General features: G+C 41.4%; 1 protein-coding gene across 1 annotated transcript in view; it reads left to right on the forward strand.

Moving 5' to 3' along the window:
- Positions 1-14,033, forward strand: part of ubr5 (ubiquitin protein ligase E3 component n-recognin 5) — a 48,396-nt gene that overhangs the window by 23,807 nt on the left and 10,556 nt on the right. Inside the window, exons 22-43 of the mRNA XM_061715741.1 lie at positions 115-241; positions 440-591; positions 702-797; positions 1,124-1,247; positions 1,364-1,461; positions 2,653-2,810; positions 3,252-3,343; positions 3,470-3,616; positions 4,621-4,739; positions 4,875-5,001; positions 5,965-6,094; positions 6,240-6,400; positions 7,318-7,557; positions 7,722-7,845; positions 7,957-8,068; positions 8,185-8,316; positions 9,171-9,428; positions 9,539-9,807; positions 12,134-12,345; positions 12,489-12,722; positions 13,402-13,475; positions 13,558-13,730. Of these exons, the coding sequence (XP_061571725.1) occupies positions 115-241; positions 440-591; positions 702-797; positions 1,124-1,247; positions 1,364-1,461; positions 2,653-2,810; positions 3,252-3,343; positions 3,470-3,616; positions 4,621-4,739; positions 4,875-5,001; positions 5,965-6,094; positions 6,240-6,400; positions 7,318-7,557; positions 7,722-7,845; positions 7,957-8,068; positions 8,185-8,316; positions 9,171-9,428; positions 9,539-9,807; positions 12,134-12,345; positions 12,489-12,722; positions 13,402-13,475; positions 13,558-13,730 (3,359 nt within the window). The remainder of the gene's footprint in view (positions 1-114; positions 242-439; positions 592-701; positions 798-1,123; positions 1,248-1,363; positions 1,462-2,652; positions 2,811-3,251; positions 3,344-3,469; positions 3,617-4,620; positions 4,740-4,874; positions 5,002-5,964; positions 6,095-6,239; positions 6,401-7,317; positions 7,558-7,721; positions 7,846-7,956; positions 8,069-8,184; positions 8,317-9,170; positions 9,429-9,538; positions 9,808-12,133; positions 12,346-12,488; positions 12,723-13,401; positions 13,476-13,557; positions 13,731-14,033) is intronic.

The raw sequence follows: 14,033 nt of genomic DNA on the forward strand, positions 1-14,033 counted from the left end.
ATAATGTAACATCTAACAAACAACTTGAACTTAAAAAGCGTTCCTTTGTAGTTGTAATTGCTTGCATCCTGTTGACTTGCTGTTTTGCTAAATGACCAAGTTTTTTGATTTCAGAAGCTGAAAGGTCTGAAAGAAACACATTTGCAGAGCGTCTGTCTGCTGTAGAGGCAATCGCCAACGCCATCTCTGTGGTCTCAAGCAACAGCTCTGGAAATAGGACGGGCTCCTCTAGCAGCAGAGGGTAATTAACCACTTGTATTATTGGTATTTGTATTTATTTATTTAGGAATAGAAATGTACGAGAACATTTTGTTTCTGCAGAAAATAACGTGAATTGAATTTTCATTCAGCCTTTTTTCAATGAACAGTATCTCCATTGACGACAACAATAAGCCAAATTGCTTATTGTATAAGCCAAATTGCTTTTGTTGCTCAACAGTCTTCGTCTCAGAGAGATGATGCGGAGGTCTCTGAGAGCAGCAGGTCTTGGTCGGCATGAGTCTGGTCCATCATCCAGTGACCACCAGGACCCCGTCTCCCCACCCATCGCTCCACCAAGTTGGGTCCCCGACCCTCCACCAATGGACCCTGGTGAGTAGCTCTGAACATGCCTGCAGTGTGGGTAACACAACTACAGCTACTTGCTTCTGAAACAGAAACTAACAGCCCAGTATAAATGCTAACTGTTATTTAATCATCAGATGGCGACATCGACTTCATTTTAGCCCCAGCTGTCGGCTCACTCACCACTGCCTCCACCGGCACTAGCCAGGGACCGAGCACTTCCACCATACCAGGTACGTAGCAATATAGCGTGCTAAAGGGCAGTATTAGCCCAAAAAAGTGGGTATATATGTATTTTATGTTGCTGTTTTTTTTTGTTTTAAATGTATTTTTAATGTATTTATTCATTTTCTATTGTAATGTATCTTCATGGGAATGTGTAAATGTGGTTGTGAGCCCTGTCAAAGAGGAATTTCTGTCACCATTGGGACAGACAAAGTATTCTATTCTATGTATGTCTACAGGAGATATGATTAAATATAACTGTATATTGATGATCAGAGCGTAAAGTCTGAAACTAGCTTGGTGCCTTGTGTTGAACTATTTTCCATCCGTGCAGGGCCGTCGACTGAGCCGTCCGTGGTTGAGTCCAAAGACAGGAAGGCCAACGCACACCTTATCCTGAAGCTGATGTGTGACAGTGTTGTTCTGAGGCCACACCTACGGGAGCTGCTCTCTGCAAAGTAGGAATCTTCAGCACCCGATAAACATCCCAAAGTTATCTTATCTGTCTGGATCAGTGTGCTGTTCTTGCCTGTTTCTCTCTGAAGTGCTGGCATGTGTTGTGACTGTTTGACAGGGATGCTAGAGGAATGACCCCGTTCATGTTGGCTGTCAGTGGCAGAGCCTACCCAGCAGCTATCACTGTGCTTGAGGCTGCTCAGAAAATAGCAAAGGGTACGTTGATAAGTTGTTTTTTCTGGGAACTTGTCATTTAAAGGTAGACCGCTTGAGAAGCCTTAGCATAAGATACGATATTCCTTTATTAGTCCCACAGCGGGGAAATTCGCAGTGTACAGCAGCAAAGGGGATAGTGCAAAACAAGAGGCATCAATAGAAATAATAATAATAATACAATAATAATATCAGAGTATGACACACTATAAATAGTACTGGTATATACAATAATAATAATAATAAAAAATACTGGTATATAAAATAAGATAACAGACGGATATTTACATAATTGCACGTTGCAGTGAATGGTATTGCACATTATTTTCCAGTATGTACATTTATTGTGAGGTGGTAGTAGGGGTGGGACAATACAGGTAACTCATGTTTCAATACTGTGGGGATATGTGGCCCACGATAACGATAATATCACGATACACGATATCTACGATATTTGATATATTGTAAGAAATTTCATCAACGATATATGTGACTGAAAAAGAAAAAATACCCATAAAAAGGAAAAGGTCTGTAGTTAGTAGTAGTAAAACTTCATCCAATGTACAAAGAGAGTGCATTTATATAGCGCCTCATTGCCTCCTAGGCTTGTAAATGTAAACTCTGTACAGCTGGACAATTAAAGTGCATGAACAATAATAACATGTTTTATATAAACCAGGACAGTGCACTGCTTTGTTTCTAATACTGAAAAGTCAGTAAGCAACTTAATTTTGTATAGTACCTCACTGCCTCCTAGTCTTGTAAATGTAAACACTGTAGAACTGGACACATTGAAGTGCATGAACAATAGTGCGGTGACAACCATGTAAATCCATTATGTATGTTGTAATAAAATATCTATTTGCCGTCAGTTTATCGACGATTTATTGCGACAGAGAGCGCAACCATATATTGCAATATCGTTTTTTTTTTTTTTCCCCACCAGTACATGGTAGCACGTCTCACATTTAGAATACACGTTTCTTTTCGTAGAATAAATACATTTGTAGCCAGCCCTTACCATCAAGTATAAATGAGTGGAAAGAAACTCATCTTTGACGCTGGAACGCTGTTGTGTTCTGTGACTCCTGAGCCATTTTGCTGCTGGGCTTCCAGCTGCTGGATATCATTTTTAAAACTGGCGTTCTTCTGTTTCCAAACTTTGGTTTTGTTCCTCACGTGTCTCCAACACAGTGGGCGACCCGGGCATTCCAGAGAAAGAGGGTGCAGATTCAGTGTTCATGGAAATGATCTGCCCATCGGGAACCAACCCAGATGATTCTCCACTTTACGTCCTCTGCTGCAACGACACCTGCAGCTTCACCTGGACTGGAGCCGAGCACATTAACCAGGTCAGCACTGAAATGTAATCGTGACGCTGAGAAAGTCTTGAATATCTGAACAGTGTTGTATGTCCCTTTTAGAGAACCGGTTTTATATGAATCCATCATGATCTGCTGCAACATACTCTTCAGGCATGGAGGAGCTTATATGTTGTATCAATGTTTTTAATGTAAACCGTTGTACAAATAAATTGACATAAATATATATGAACAGTCATTAATAACCATTTAAACATAGGTTTGTTTTTTTTTTTTTACATTTTTATTTAATGTTTTCAGTTTTTCTTTTATTTTTGTTCTGTTTAATTCTGAGATTGAAGATTTGGTGAACTAGATTTTTCAGAAACTGAAGGCTGTTTTGAACCAAATGTTTGTCACGTTGTGTAAATGTATAATGATCCTTTGGAATTTGGCCCACTGACACATTTTTGCCATAAATGTTGTATTCAGGACATATTTGAGTGCCGAACATGTGGCTTGCTGGAGTCGCTCTGCTGCTGCACTGAGTGTGCGAGAGTGTGTCACAAAGGACATGACTGCAAGTAAGTCCTAGTTTTGAGGTTGGCACTATTCTGTCTTTAAAGTTTGTCTAAGCATTCATTCATTTTATTAATAGATATGTTTTGTTATGGGTGATATTAAAATGTAATTTCCTGTCTCTTTTCTAGACTGAAAAGGACTTCTCCGACAGCATATTGTGACTGCTGGGAGAAATGCAAGTGTAAAACACTTATAGCCGGGCAGAAAGCTGCTCGTCTGGATTTGCTGTACAGGTTACTCACAACCACAAACCTGGTCACTACACCAAACAGCAGGTAAAGACCATATGCACTTTGGATTGGTCTTTGCCTTTAATTGACAAACTATTGTTCTGTTCTTTTAATTCTCTATTTTTTGGGAGTCGATGTGAACATTTTAGATAAAGTGGCTCTATGGTATTTAGGGATGATTATCACCAAAATACCTACCAAATATGTTTAATTCTGATTGATGGTTTTTTTTTTTAATTCTCTTTTTATTTAAAACAGCAGTATTCCATCTTACACGTTTTTATATTCAATCTTTAACTTAAATGATTTTGTCCCTACTGTCTTCCAAGCATTTTTTATGAACAGTAATCAAAAACAATAACAGAAAAATAAAAAGAATAAAAATAAACCAGGGAGCGCACCCATGTTTACAATCATTACATCACATAAAAAAATAGTTCACATGAAATCAGATGTGATTGGTTTCACATACTCAGTCCATTTGGACCAGAGCTTATAAAAGTTTTCTTTCTCAACCTTGAGGGAGGAAGAGATCTTCTCCATAACATCGATCTCGTAGATGATCCTAATCCAGTCGTCGATAGTGGGGGGGTTCTACTTTCAACCATTTCCTTGTAACACATTTCTTACTGGCTGCCAACAGTATAGTCAGCAGTTTTTTGTCTTTTATATTCCATGTTTCGAACATTATGTCTCCCAAAAATAACGTTTCACAATTCAATGGCATGGTCACATTAAATATATTTTCCACATGCATCTGTGTCTTATTGCTTGGCAGTCCCAAAACATATGGAAGTGGTTAGCTCCTTGAGACCCACATAGTCTCCAACAGGCATCCCCGCTGCCCTGATATCTTTTTTGAATGGGTGTGATTAAAAAATCTTGTTATACTTTTCCAGCAGAACTCCCTCCAAGTATTTGACCCGGTTGAGATCCATTGTAGTTGACATATTTTCTCCCAGCTTTCCTGTGTGATTATTACCCTTATTTCCTTTTCGATTGATGGTTTTTTATTTAATATCTGTCTCCACTCTTGTGTCCTTCTGCAGGGGAGAACATATATTACTGTTCCTGGTGCAGACCGTTGCCAGGCAAAGTGTTGAGCACTGCCAGTACAGGCCGCCGCGCATCAGAGAAGACAGGAACCGCAAGGCTGCTAACGCAGAGGGCACGTTCACTTTCATACTCTTCTAACCAGCTCGTTAAATAATTCACAAACATACATTTTAGGTTATCTTCCTGTTGTTTAAATGAATCTTTTTTTGTTTTTTCTCTGGTGGCATCCGTTATATTACTGTTACAGACTCTGATATGCCAGACCACGACCTTGAACCTCCTCGCTTTGCTCAGTTGGCTCTGGAGCGGGTCCTGCAGGATTGGAACGCGCTCAAATCTATGATTATGTTTGGTTCTCAGGAAAATAAAGACCCGTAAGTATTGCAGCAGAATTACAATTTTATTGGTAACAATCACCTGTAAGATGCACTTACTGTGCTGCATAAAACTCAACATGTAGCTACAATGCCCAGCTCTGATGCAGTCCAGATTTTCCAGTTAACATTTGCAAGTACAAGTATATTGCATCAGACTTTCATGTAAACACAAGCATTTTGAAAAGGACATGTGCACCAGATGCTTTTCCGCATGCTTCATTTTTATCAACACGAACAGAAAACATTCAGTGAAGCGGGAGATTTGATTGAGGCAGGAAGCAAACAGTTGAGAATGCAATCAAAGATCAAAGACACATGATTTTTTTTATTTTTCTATGGGTTTTGCTATGATGTGAGTGTAGGTCTACGATGACATTGCTCAGCACATTCTCACTTGTCACACGACCACGCATCAGATATAAATCTGAACTATGATATACTGAAATGATGTAACTGTGATCTGAAGATTGAAACTTAAGATCAGATTTCTGTCTACACTGCCCTGCAAACAAATCACATATGAGTCAAAACAAAGACTTAGCTGTGCTGCATCAGTTTTTTTTAACAGCACTTTTTAAACTTTTTGGCAACTGATGAAGCAGTTCACATTTTTCACTTAATGTAGAACCTTTTTATGCTTTTGTTTTCTCAAACATTTCTAATATTTCTTCTGGTCTCCTCCTGCCCTGGTCCAGCCATTTTGAAAAGAATTGTTGACATTAACTTAAAATTGGTGTATTTTATCCAAAGCAATTATTTCTTACTGGCAGCTCATGATTATATGTACCGTATATGGATTGATTTGCAAATAGGTATATTTGAGCAGGGGTTGTATCATCCAAACGTACCACTTATATAGTCACACAATTACAAATTCAGTTCTCCTGTGTTTCAGTCTGTCGTGCAGAGGTCTGATCTTGAACAGCCAGTATTTAGACATCTGTTTTCTGCATTTCTCAGACTTAGTGCCAGCAGCAGAATTGCCCACCTCCTGCCTGAAGAGCAGGTTTACTTGAATCAGCAGAGTGGAACAATTCGCCTTGACTGTTTCACACATTGCCTCATTGTCAAGTGTGCTCCTGACATCACTGTAAGTGCAATCAGTCTTTCCTCTAATAAATGCACAGTATAAATTGGCCTCTGCTTTTTCCTATTAATTAAATACAAGATGCCTTTTCAGTCATCCTAACATTTTTTGGCCCCCAGTGAAAATGTTTGTTTTTCTCCTGTGTTAGTTTATAGACACTTTACTAGGTACTCTGGTAAAGGAGCTGCAGAACAAGTATACTCCTGGTCGGAGGGAGGAGGCCGTCACGGTCACCAGGAGATTCCTGCGCTCCGTAGCCCGAGTGTTCGTTATCCTCAGCGTGGAGATGGCTTCATCCAAGAAGAAAAAGTAAGACCAAATTTGCAGATCACTATAAATTTGTTCCTCTAATTATCTTCTTTGAACATAATTCAGTTCACTTGAATAATACTTTATTAATCCCTGAAAGGAAATTACATAAAGTATCTATTTGTTTTGTGTAATTGCAAAATCAGAGTCCGGTTTAACAAACCTCTATTTAACGAAGGTTTGTCAGCAGATTTCAGAGAAGGGCAGTTATTTGTAACATACAGTGTCAGCCGAGGTTCATGTCCTGAGTATTCTTACAAATAGTATTTACCACGCTGCCCAATATTTAATAATTAAAAAAAGAAAAGAGAGAAAGCCAGAAAGGTGATAAAACAGATTGTTGGTTGTCTCATTGAAAGTTGTTGCTCACTTAACCCTCTTGTCTACTAATTTATCTACATGAATAAGTGTTTTTAAAAACTAAAAATAACTACCGGTAAGTGCTACTTTCAGTGTAGCAGCAATAAAGCATTGTGAGCTAGCAGGATTTCTTTTTTTTATTTATTTTTCTTAACAATATTCCAGTGTATCATTTGCTAAAGGAGAGAAACAAGGAACTACTGAAGGACAGTTCTTACTGTTTGGGGAACTCAAACAGTAGTCACATCTGAGATGTCCATCCCAGTGTCATCCTCTTATGGAAAAATGGCGCCTTATAACTATGGCGCCAACAGTGTTATCTGAAGTCAAATTCCCTGTTTTGATGTGTTCAAACGTTGTCATAAAAGCTGATTTTAATTCTAATATAATGATGTTCCACCAGACTCAATGTTTTTGACTAAATCTTAATCTAATGCAGTTACTACAACAGCCCAGTATCAATACAAGATGCCGTCACTTTTAACAACACTTTGGGATGTTTTTGTCTTACTGATGCTGTTACTAATTTTGTTTTCTTCTCAATTCCCTCTCCATAGCAACTTTATCCCTCAGCCCATTGGGAAATGTCGGCGTGTTTTCCAGGCTCTGCTGCCCTACGCCGTGGAGGAGCTGTGTAACGTGGCGGAGTCACTGATTGTCCCGGTGCGGATGGGCATCGCGAGACCCACAGCTCCGTTCACGTTGGCCAGCACCAGCATCGATGCAGTTCAAGGCAGCGAGGAGCTTTTCTCCGTTGAACCGCTGCCTCCGAGACCTTCTCCTGACCAGTCCAGCAGGTTGGTTTGGCAGTTTTCATTTTCTTCTCGGGTGGAGTCATGAAAAAAAGAACAACATTTGAGTGTGAACATATAAAAAGAGTGTCCAGGAATAGAAGAAACTTTTTATTTTTCTTACTGATTTTGATGCAGTGACTCCGGTGCTTTTTTTTTTTTTTTCCCAGCTCCAGCCAAACAGCTGCGTCTTATATCATCCGAAACCCGCAGCCTCGGCGCAGCAGCCAGTCCCAACCCGTGAGAGGAAGAGACGAGGAGCAGGATGACATTGTATCTGCAGATGTGGAAGAGGTGGGGAGCCTCATTCTTAAATTAAGTTCAAAATGAGCTTTGGATGCAGCTGCGTTGACTGTAGTTCAGTGGCACTCCTAGAATTTAACCCACATCCTGTTTGTTGTTCAGGTTGAAGTTGTAGAGGGAGTTGCAGGAGAAGAGGATCATCATGATGATCAGGAAGAACAGGGAGAGGAAAATGCTGAAGCCGAGGGGCAGCACGATGAGCATGACGAGGATGGTGAGAGACACATTTTACCTAATACAGAACTGCAGTGCAACTGCTCACATTGAAATTAACCAACAATCCCAATGAACTGCTTTTGAGCTGCATGTTATGTTTGTTGTGGTTTTTAGGAAGCGACATGGAGCTGGACCTGCTGGCAGCAGCTGAAACAGAGAGTGACAGTGAAAGTAACCACAGCAACCAGGACAATGCGAGCGGTCGCAGGAGTGTCGTCACAGCAGCGACTGCTGGCTCCGAAGCAGGTCGGTCACAGCTGCTTTTAATTCTACACTTAGATCCAGTAGGAGGCTTCTCTTTCAGGCCTTACCTCAGGAAACCTTCCCCTTTTTCGCACTGTTACTCTTTTAAGGCTGATTTAGGGAAAAGAAATGAACTCCTGCAACAGATTCTTCTTTTTTCTTTCACTAATGCTCCAGCTGCTTATTAAAAGGGAGTGTAAAAGATGTGCTAGACTTTTCCATCCTCTGCTTAACAGGCAGCAGTTTGGATTTGTATTTGGAGAGTTAATGATACAGCAGACTAAATGGTCCTTGGCTGAATACCCATTGTATTTCATTTGCAGGCAGTAGGGTGTCCTTGGCATTTCCTATTTTTGGTATGAGCTCCTCTTTACTTCAATGCATACAGATGTCAGGGCCAGAGTGAATTTGCAAAGTGCATACACACTTTCCCTTCTGAGAGTCCCTTCAGTTTGTCCCATTTTCACATTTTACTGTTAGTATGTCTTATTATGAACTAATACTTTCCCTCACAAATATATCTTTTTGGGGTATTTCACTCAAATAACCAACTAATCAATTTCTAGCTTTTCCAAAAGGGCTGACGTTTTGTTTTTTGGTGTTTCCTTTTATTTTGACAAGAGAACCAATGTTGTTCGTTCACCCAAGGGATTTTTTTTCATTGGGAGGGAGGGTCTGAAAATAGCCTCGTTATTTAGCACCAGTTGATCGGGAGAGAATGCAGCTATTGTTTTGACCTGATGTTTCTTTATGTCTTCACTGTGTTCTTAGCGTTGCTCTGCCTTGTAGTGGTGTGAGTAAAATGTTAATACAAAAATCATGAAACTTCTGTTTCTTTTTTGTTTTTCTCTCTCCAGGAGCCAGCAGTGTCCCTGCCTTCTTTTCCGAGGATGACTCCCAGTCCAACGACTCCAGTGACTCGGACAGCAGCAGCAGTCAGAGTGATGATGTCGACCAAGAGACATTCCTTTTGGATGAGCCACTGGAAAGGACTAGCAGCTCTTCACATGCTAACAGCGCGGCCCAGGCTCCTCGCTCCATGCAGTGGGCCGTCAGAAACACACCCAGCCAGAGGGCGAGTGGAAGTGCTCCCTCCAGCTCATCCACACCAGCAGGTCACTACGCTACTATCGCTTTGCACTTCTTGAGATCTACTGCTATGTTTTCCACAGTGGTCATGGAAATGTCTAAACTGTACCTGTTATGATCTTTGTCTTTGACACAGCGAGCTCCACAGGATTGATATATATTGACCCCACCAACCTTCGGCGCTCCAGTGCCATCAGCTCCAGCGCTGCGGCCGCAGCAGCGGCGCTGGAGGCCAGCAACTCCAGCAGCTACCTGACGTCTGCCAGCAGTCTGGCCCGGGCCTACAGCATCGTCATCAGGCAGATATCAGACCTGATGAGCCTCATTCCCAAATACAACCATCTCGTCTACTCCCAGTACCCTGCTGCTGTTAAACTCTCCTATCAAGATGCCGTCAACCTGCAGGTAATATTAGGGAGGCCCCCATACCATTTTTTTTTCACACCGAGTACGAGTATTTTAATTTGTATACTCGCCGATAGAGAATACCGATCCAGAATACCGATCCGATACTTCTACCACAAAAATAACTAGGCTAAAAATGCAATGAATTGGAATCAATTTTAAACAAAACTCAGCCGGCCGGTGTTCTGCCGATCCTTGCTCCCTGCTGAGAAATGCTACTTTGAGGTTCTGCGCACGCGCACAATCGATTTTGAAAGTTTGATTGCCACGCCCATCATGTCTTGCACGATGTAAAAATGGACAGAAAAGGAAGTGGGCTAGGGAGTAAAACACAGTAAAATTGTAGCTCTACAAAGGTAGAAAAACCATTAGGTAGCATTTTTCCGGCAAAGCAGCAGAAATCGGCAGAACACAGGGCTTTCCCCAGTCGCACCACGCTAAGCTTAGCCGACTAGCGGCTCACCGGAATGTAACAATGGGATTGTTTATGTTGTTTCACACGGACGGCTTCAGGTGAAGCACCGCACATGCGCAGCCGCCAGGCTGCACCAGCCCCCGAATCTCGCACTCAGCAGGCACCCCGATTTTCCCCAGTGGCCAGCCGCGGAACTGCAACAAAAAATCCCATGTGGCCCAGAAAGCTTTTTTCCCATAGACCGCAATAGTAAAAGAGAAGCCTCTAAAACTGTTCACAGGACACCTCCAGCTGTAATCACCGGCAATTACTAATCTTTGTATTCTATATTTTTAAGTCATGGACTTTATATCCGTCAAAAATGTTTTATAACGGCCAGAAAAGTCAAAGAAAAGTCTGTCTGGGCGTGACGTCACGGCTGTGTCCATGCACTCCATGGATGTATTATATTAATATATATTATATAATTATTTTATATTAATATATGTAATACTATACATTAATTAATATACATTCATTAATATATTATATTAATACATATTATATTAATATTCGCGTCATTGCCCCGGGGCATGATGGGAGACCCCAGAGCATCATGGGAGGTGACTCAACTGCGCATGCTCTATGGGCCCGATAACACGGAAGTAAACCCGGAAGTCAGGAACTTTTTCAGCGTATGCGCTGGGTGAGAAAATTACATTGAAATGAATGGGCGGCCATTTTCCTATCTCCTATCCAGTTATAATACATCCATGGGCTGCACACTCACCTGGGGAGCTGCGGGGTGGCTCAACATCTCCCCCTAGAGTCACTAACCAGTAACTACAACAACAATGAAGTATCGGTGCGTGGTATCGGAGAATTTTTGCGAGTACGAGTATATGAGAGCAGTATCGGCCCCGATACCAGTATCGGGGCATCCCTAGGTAATATAGATCAGGATACAGAACAGCCTCCGCTGCACTGCTTACAAAGGCACATTATACATGCATTTTTTTTATTATGGTTCAAAAAACACTTAGTATTCTCTATTAAATCCCCTCCCGCAAAGTCTGCATCCACCCTGTTGCAGGATGTGATCCCCATTTTCCTGCCTACATGTATGCATTTCTATCGTTGACTTGTCCACCTCATACATGTAAAACTTCAAGACGTATTATCTACCAGCAATATCGTATGATTCTGATTAGATAAAGAACTGATTTGGCAGTTCATTTATAACTACAGGGGTTTTGTTCCAGACTACCGTGTTAATAGTCATCTGAAATTTCACATCTGTACCTGATACTGTTCAGGATTTGACATTCGTATCAACAACAAGAGAAATTGTCATATTGTATCATCATCATCATATTAAAGCAGGAGACTTGATTGGGGCAAGATGGAAGTGATCGCAGCTGTTATTGATCCTAGCCACTCACCACTCCAACTTCCCCTGTGGTTGCTGATTCATGCATTTCTCCTCATGACTGCTGAGAAATGCTTCCCCCACCACACAATGCTCGGTGCATGTGTGAAGGCCTAAAGCTGCAGGAATTCTGATACTTCCACACTCGACTGTATAAGATCTGTGAACACATTTGATCTGAAAACTGACATTAACGATCAGAAATAAGTCACATTAATAGGAACAAAATGGACATAGGTAACTTCAGTCAGCCTGTCACTGTCGTCTGTTTTATAGAGCTTGCAGGCTCATTGTTTAAGACTTGTGAAGGTTTACCTTTTAGTCTTGAGGGTTAAAGCTGTTGAGAAAAGATAACGAATGGTCAATTTGAAGCGCATTAACACAGCAGAAATGTGCATAGTTGTTCATCTTGTGGTTTTAAATGATCACAGAAGACATGACTGAACTACACTGCACTTTCAGATATAAAGATCTGAAGAATGAGATGTGTGTTGTTTCTGCAGAACTATGTTGAAGAAAAGCTGATTCCCACCTGGAACTGGATGGTGTCCATCATGGATTCCACGGAGGCTCAGCTGCGTTACGGCTCTGCGCTGTCGTCTGCCGGAGACCCCGGTCACCCCAGCCACCCGCTGCACGCCTCGCAGCATTCAGCACGCAGGGAGAGGATGACGGCTCGGGAGGAGGCCAGCCTCCGCACTCTGGAAGGACGCAGGTAAAAGTTTAGACTTTTTCTACTTTTTTGCTTTGTCATCTCAGTGGAAAAAAAAACCCCAACAGAACAGCAAGTACCAACTCTTTCCAGTTGTGGTGTAAGGCAGTTGAGTCCATACACTCACCTGTTTTGTGTTTCTTTAGGAGAGCAGCCACACTCTTGACTGCTCGTCAAGGCATGATGTCAGCGCGCGGCGACTTCCTCAATTACGCTCTGTCCCTAATGCGCTCCCACAAAGACGAGCATTCTGACGTGCTTCCTGTCCTGGATGTTTGCTCGCTGAAACACGTGGCCTATGTTTTCCAAGCACTCATCTATTGGATAAAGGCCATGAACCAGCAGACCACGCTGGACACCCCACAGATGGACAGAAAGAGGTAATTTAACTAAATCAAGAGATGAATGACTCATGCAGATATTAAAGGGGACCTATTATGGCATCTAATACCTATTTTAAACAGGCCTTGAATGTCTTAAAAACAAGCTTTTGATAGTTTTTGCTAAATAAATTAGAAATTCAGCCTCTGAGCCATGTCTTTATCTTCTCATTCTCTAACCTCATTATCTATGTGGAATTCTGAGTAGGCGGGGCTATGATAATGAGACTCTGTGCTGATTGGCTGCCTGAATGAAGCGTAGAAAATGGCGGAAGCTCCGGCCGGCAGAGTTGTTGTTGTTGTTCCGGCCAGAGGATGGCAGTTTAAGAAAACTCAAATATCCTATCTCAAAATTTAGAATATTCTGGGAATCTTAATCTGTAAACCATGATCAGCAATATTAAAATAATAAAAGGCTTGCAATATTTCAGTTGATTTGTAATGAATCCAGAATGTATGACATTTTTGTTTTTTTAATTGCATTACAGAAAATAAAGAACTTTATCACAATATTCTAATTTTCTGAGACAGTCCTATATATGTTAAAGCAGGAGAAAACATGTTTTCCATAATAGGTCCCCTTTAAGTAGATTTTGATTAATTAACACTTTACATTAAATGCTTTCAGAGTAAATGGAACTAACTTAATTATGAACTATTAATTTTTTTTAACTATTAGAAATCGAGAGATTTTGGAGTTTGGTTTGGACAATGAGGATTCTGAGCACGAGAATGACGAAGACACCAATCAAAGTAAGACAGACAGTGACCACCGGTAAAAGATCAGTTCCAAATGTATAAACTGTACTAAACTTATTGTAATGTTTGGGTGAAGGTTCGACTCTGCAGGACAAGGACGAAGACCCCGTTCCAGCTGAGACGGGTCAGAACCACCCCTTCTTCCGGCGCTCTGACTCCATGACCTTCCTGGGCTGCATCCCCCCCAACCCGTTTGATGTTCCCCTGGCAGAGGCCATCCCCCTGGCAGACCAGCCGCATCTCCTGCAGGTCAGACGTGCAGCTGAAACCCCTGGGGCCGTTAACGCCTGCTATTAACATGCACGCTGGCTCAGCAGGCACGACTGTGTAGTTATAAGTACTGGTGTAAATGGGATGGAGGATCTGCTCTTTCTAGACATAAATGTCAGATCTGTTTGCAGAGACGCTTGGATGTCGATTTAGAGCTAGTTTATTTTTATAGCACAATTCAACAACAGTGATTTAAAGTGCTTTACAGAGACATTAAAACATCAGCACATAGCAGAAAATAAAAATGCATGACTTAAAATTTAAACAAAAAAGAGACTTTGA

Source organism: Cololabis saira, chromosome 3 (genome assembly GCF_033807715.1).
Source record: "Cololabis saira isolate AMF1-May2022 chromosome 3, fColSai1.1, whole genome shotgun sequence".
Lineage (NCBI taxonomy): Eukaryota > Metazoa > Chordata > Actinopteri > Beloniformes > Belonidae > Cololabis > Cololabis saira.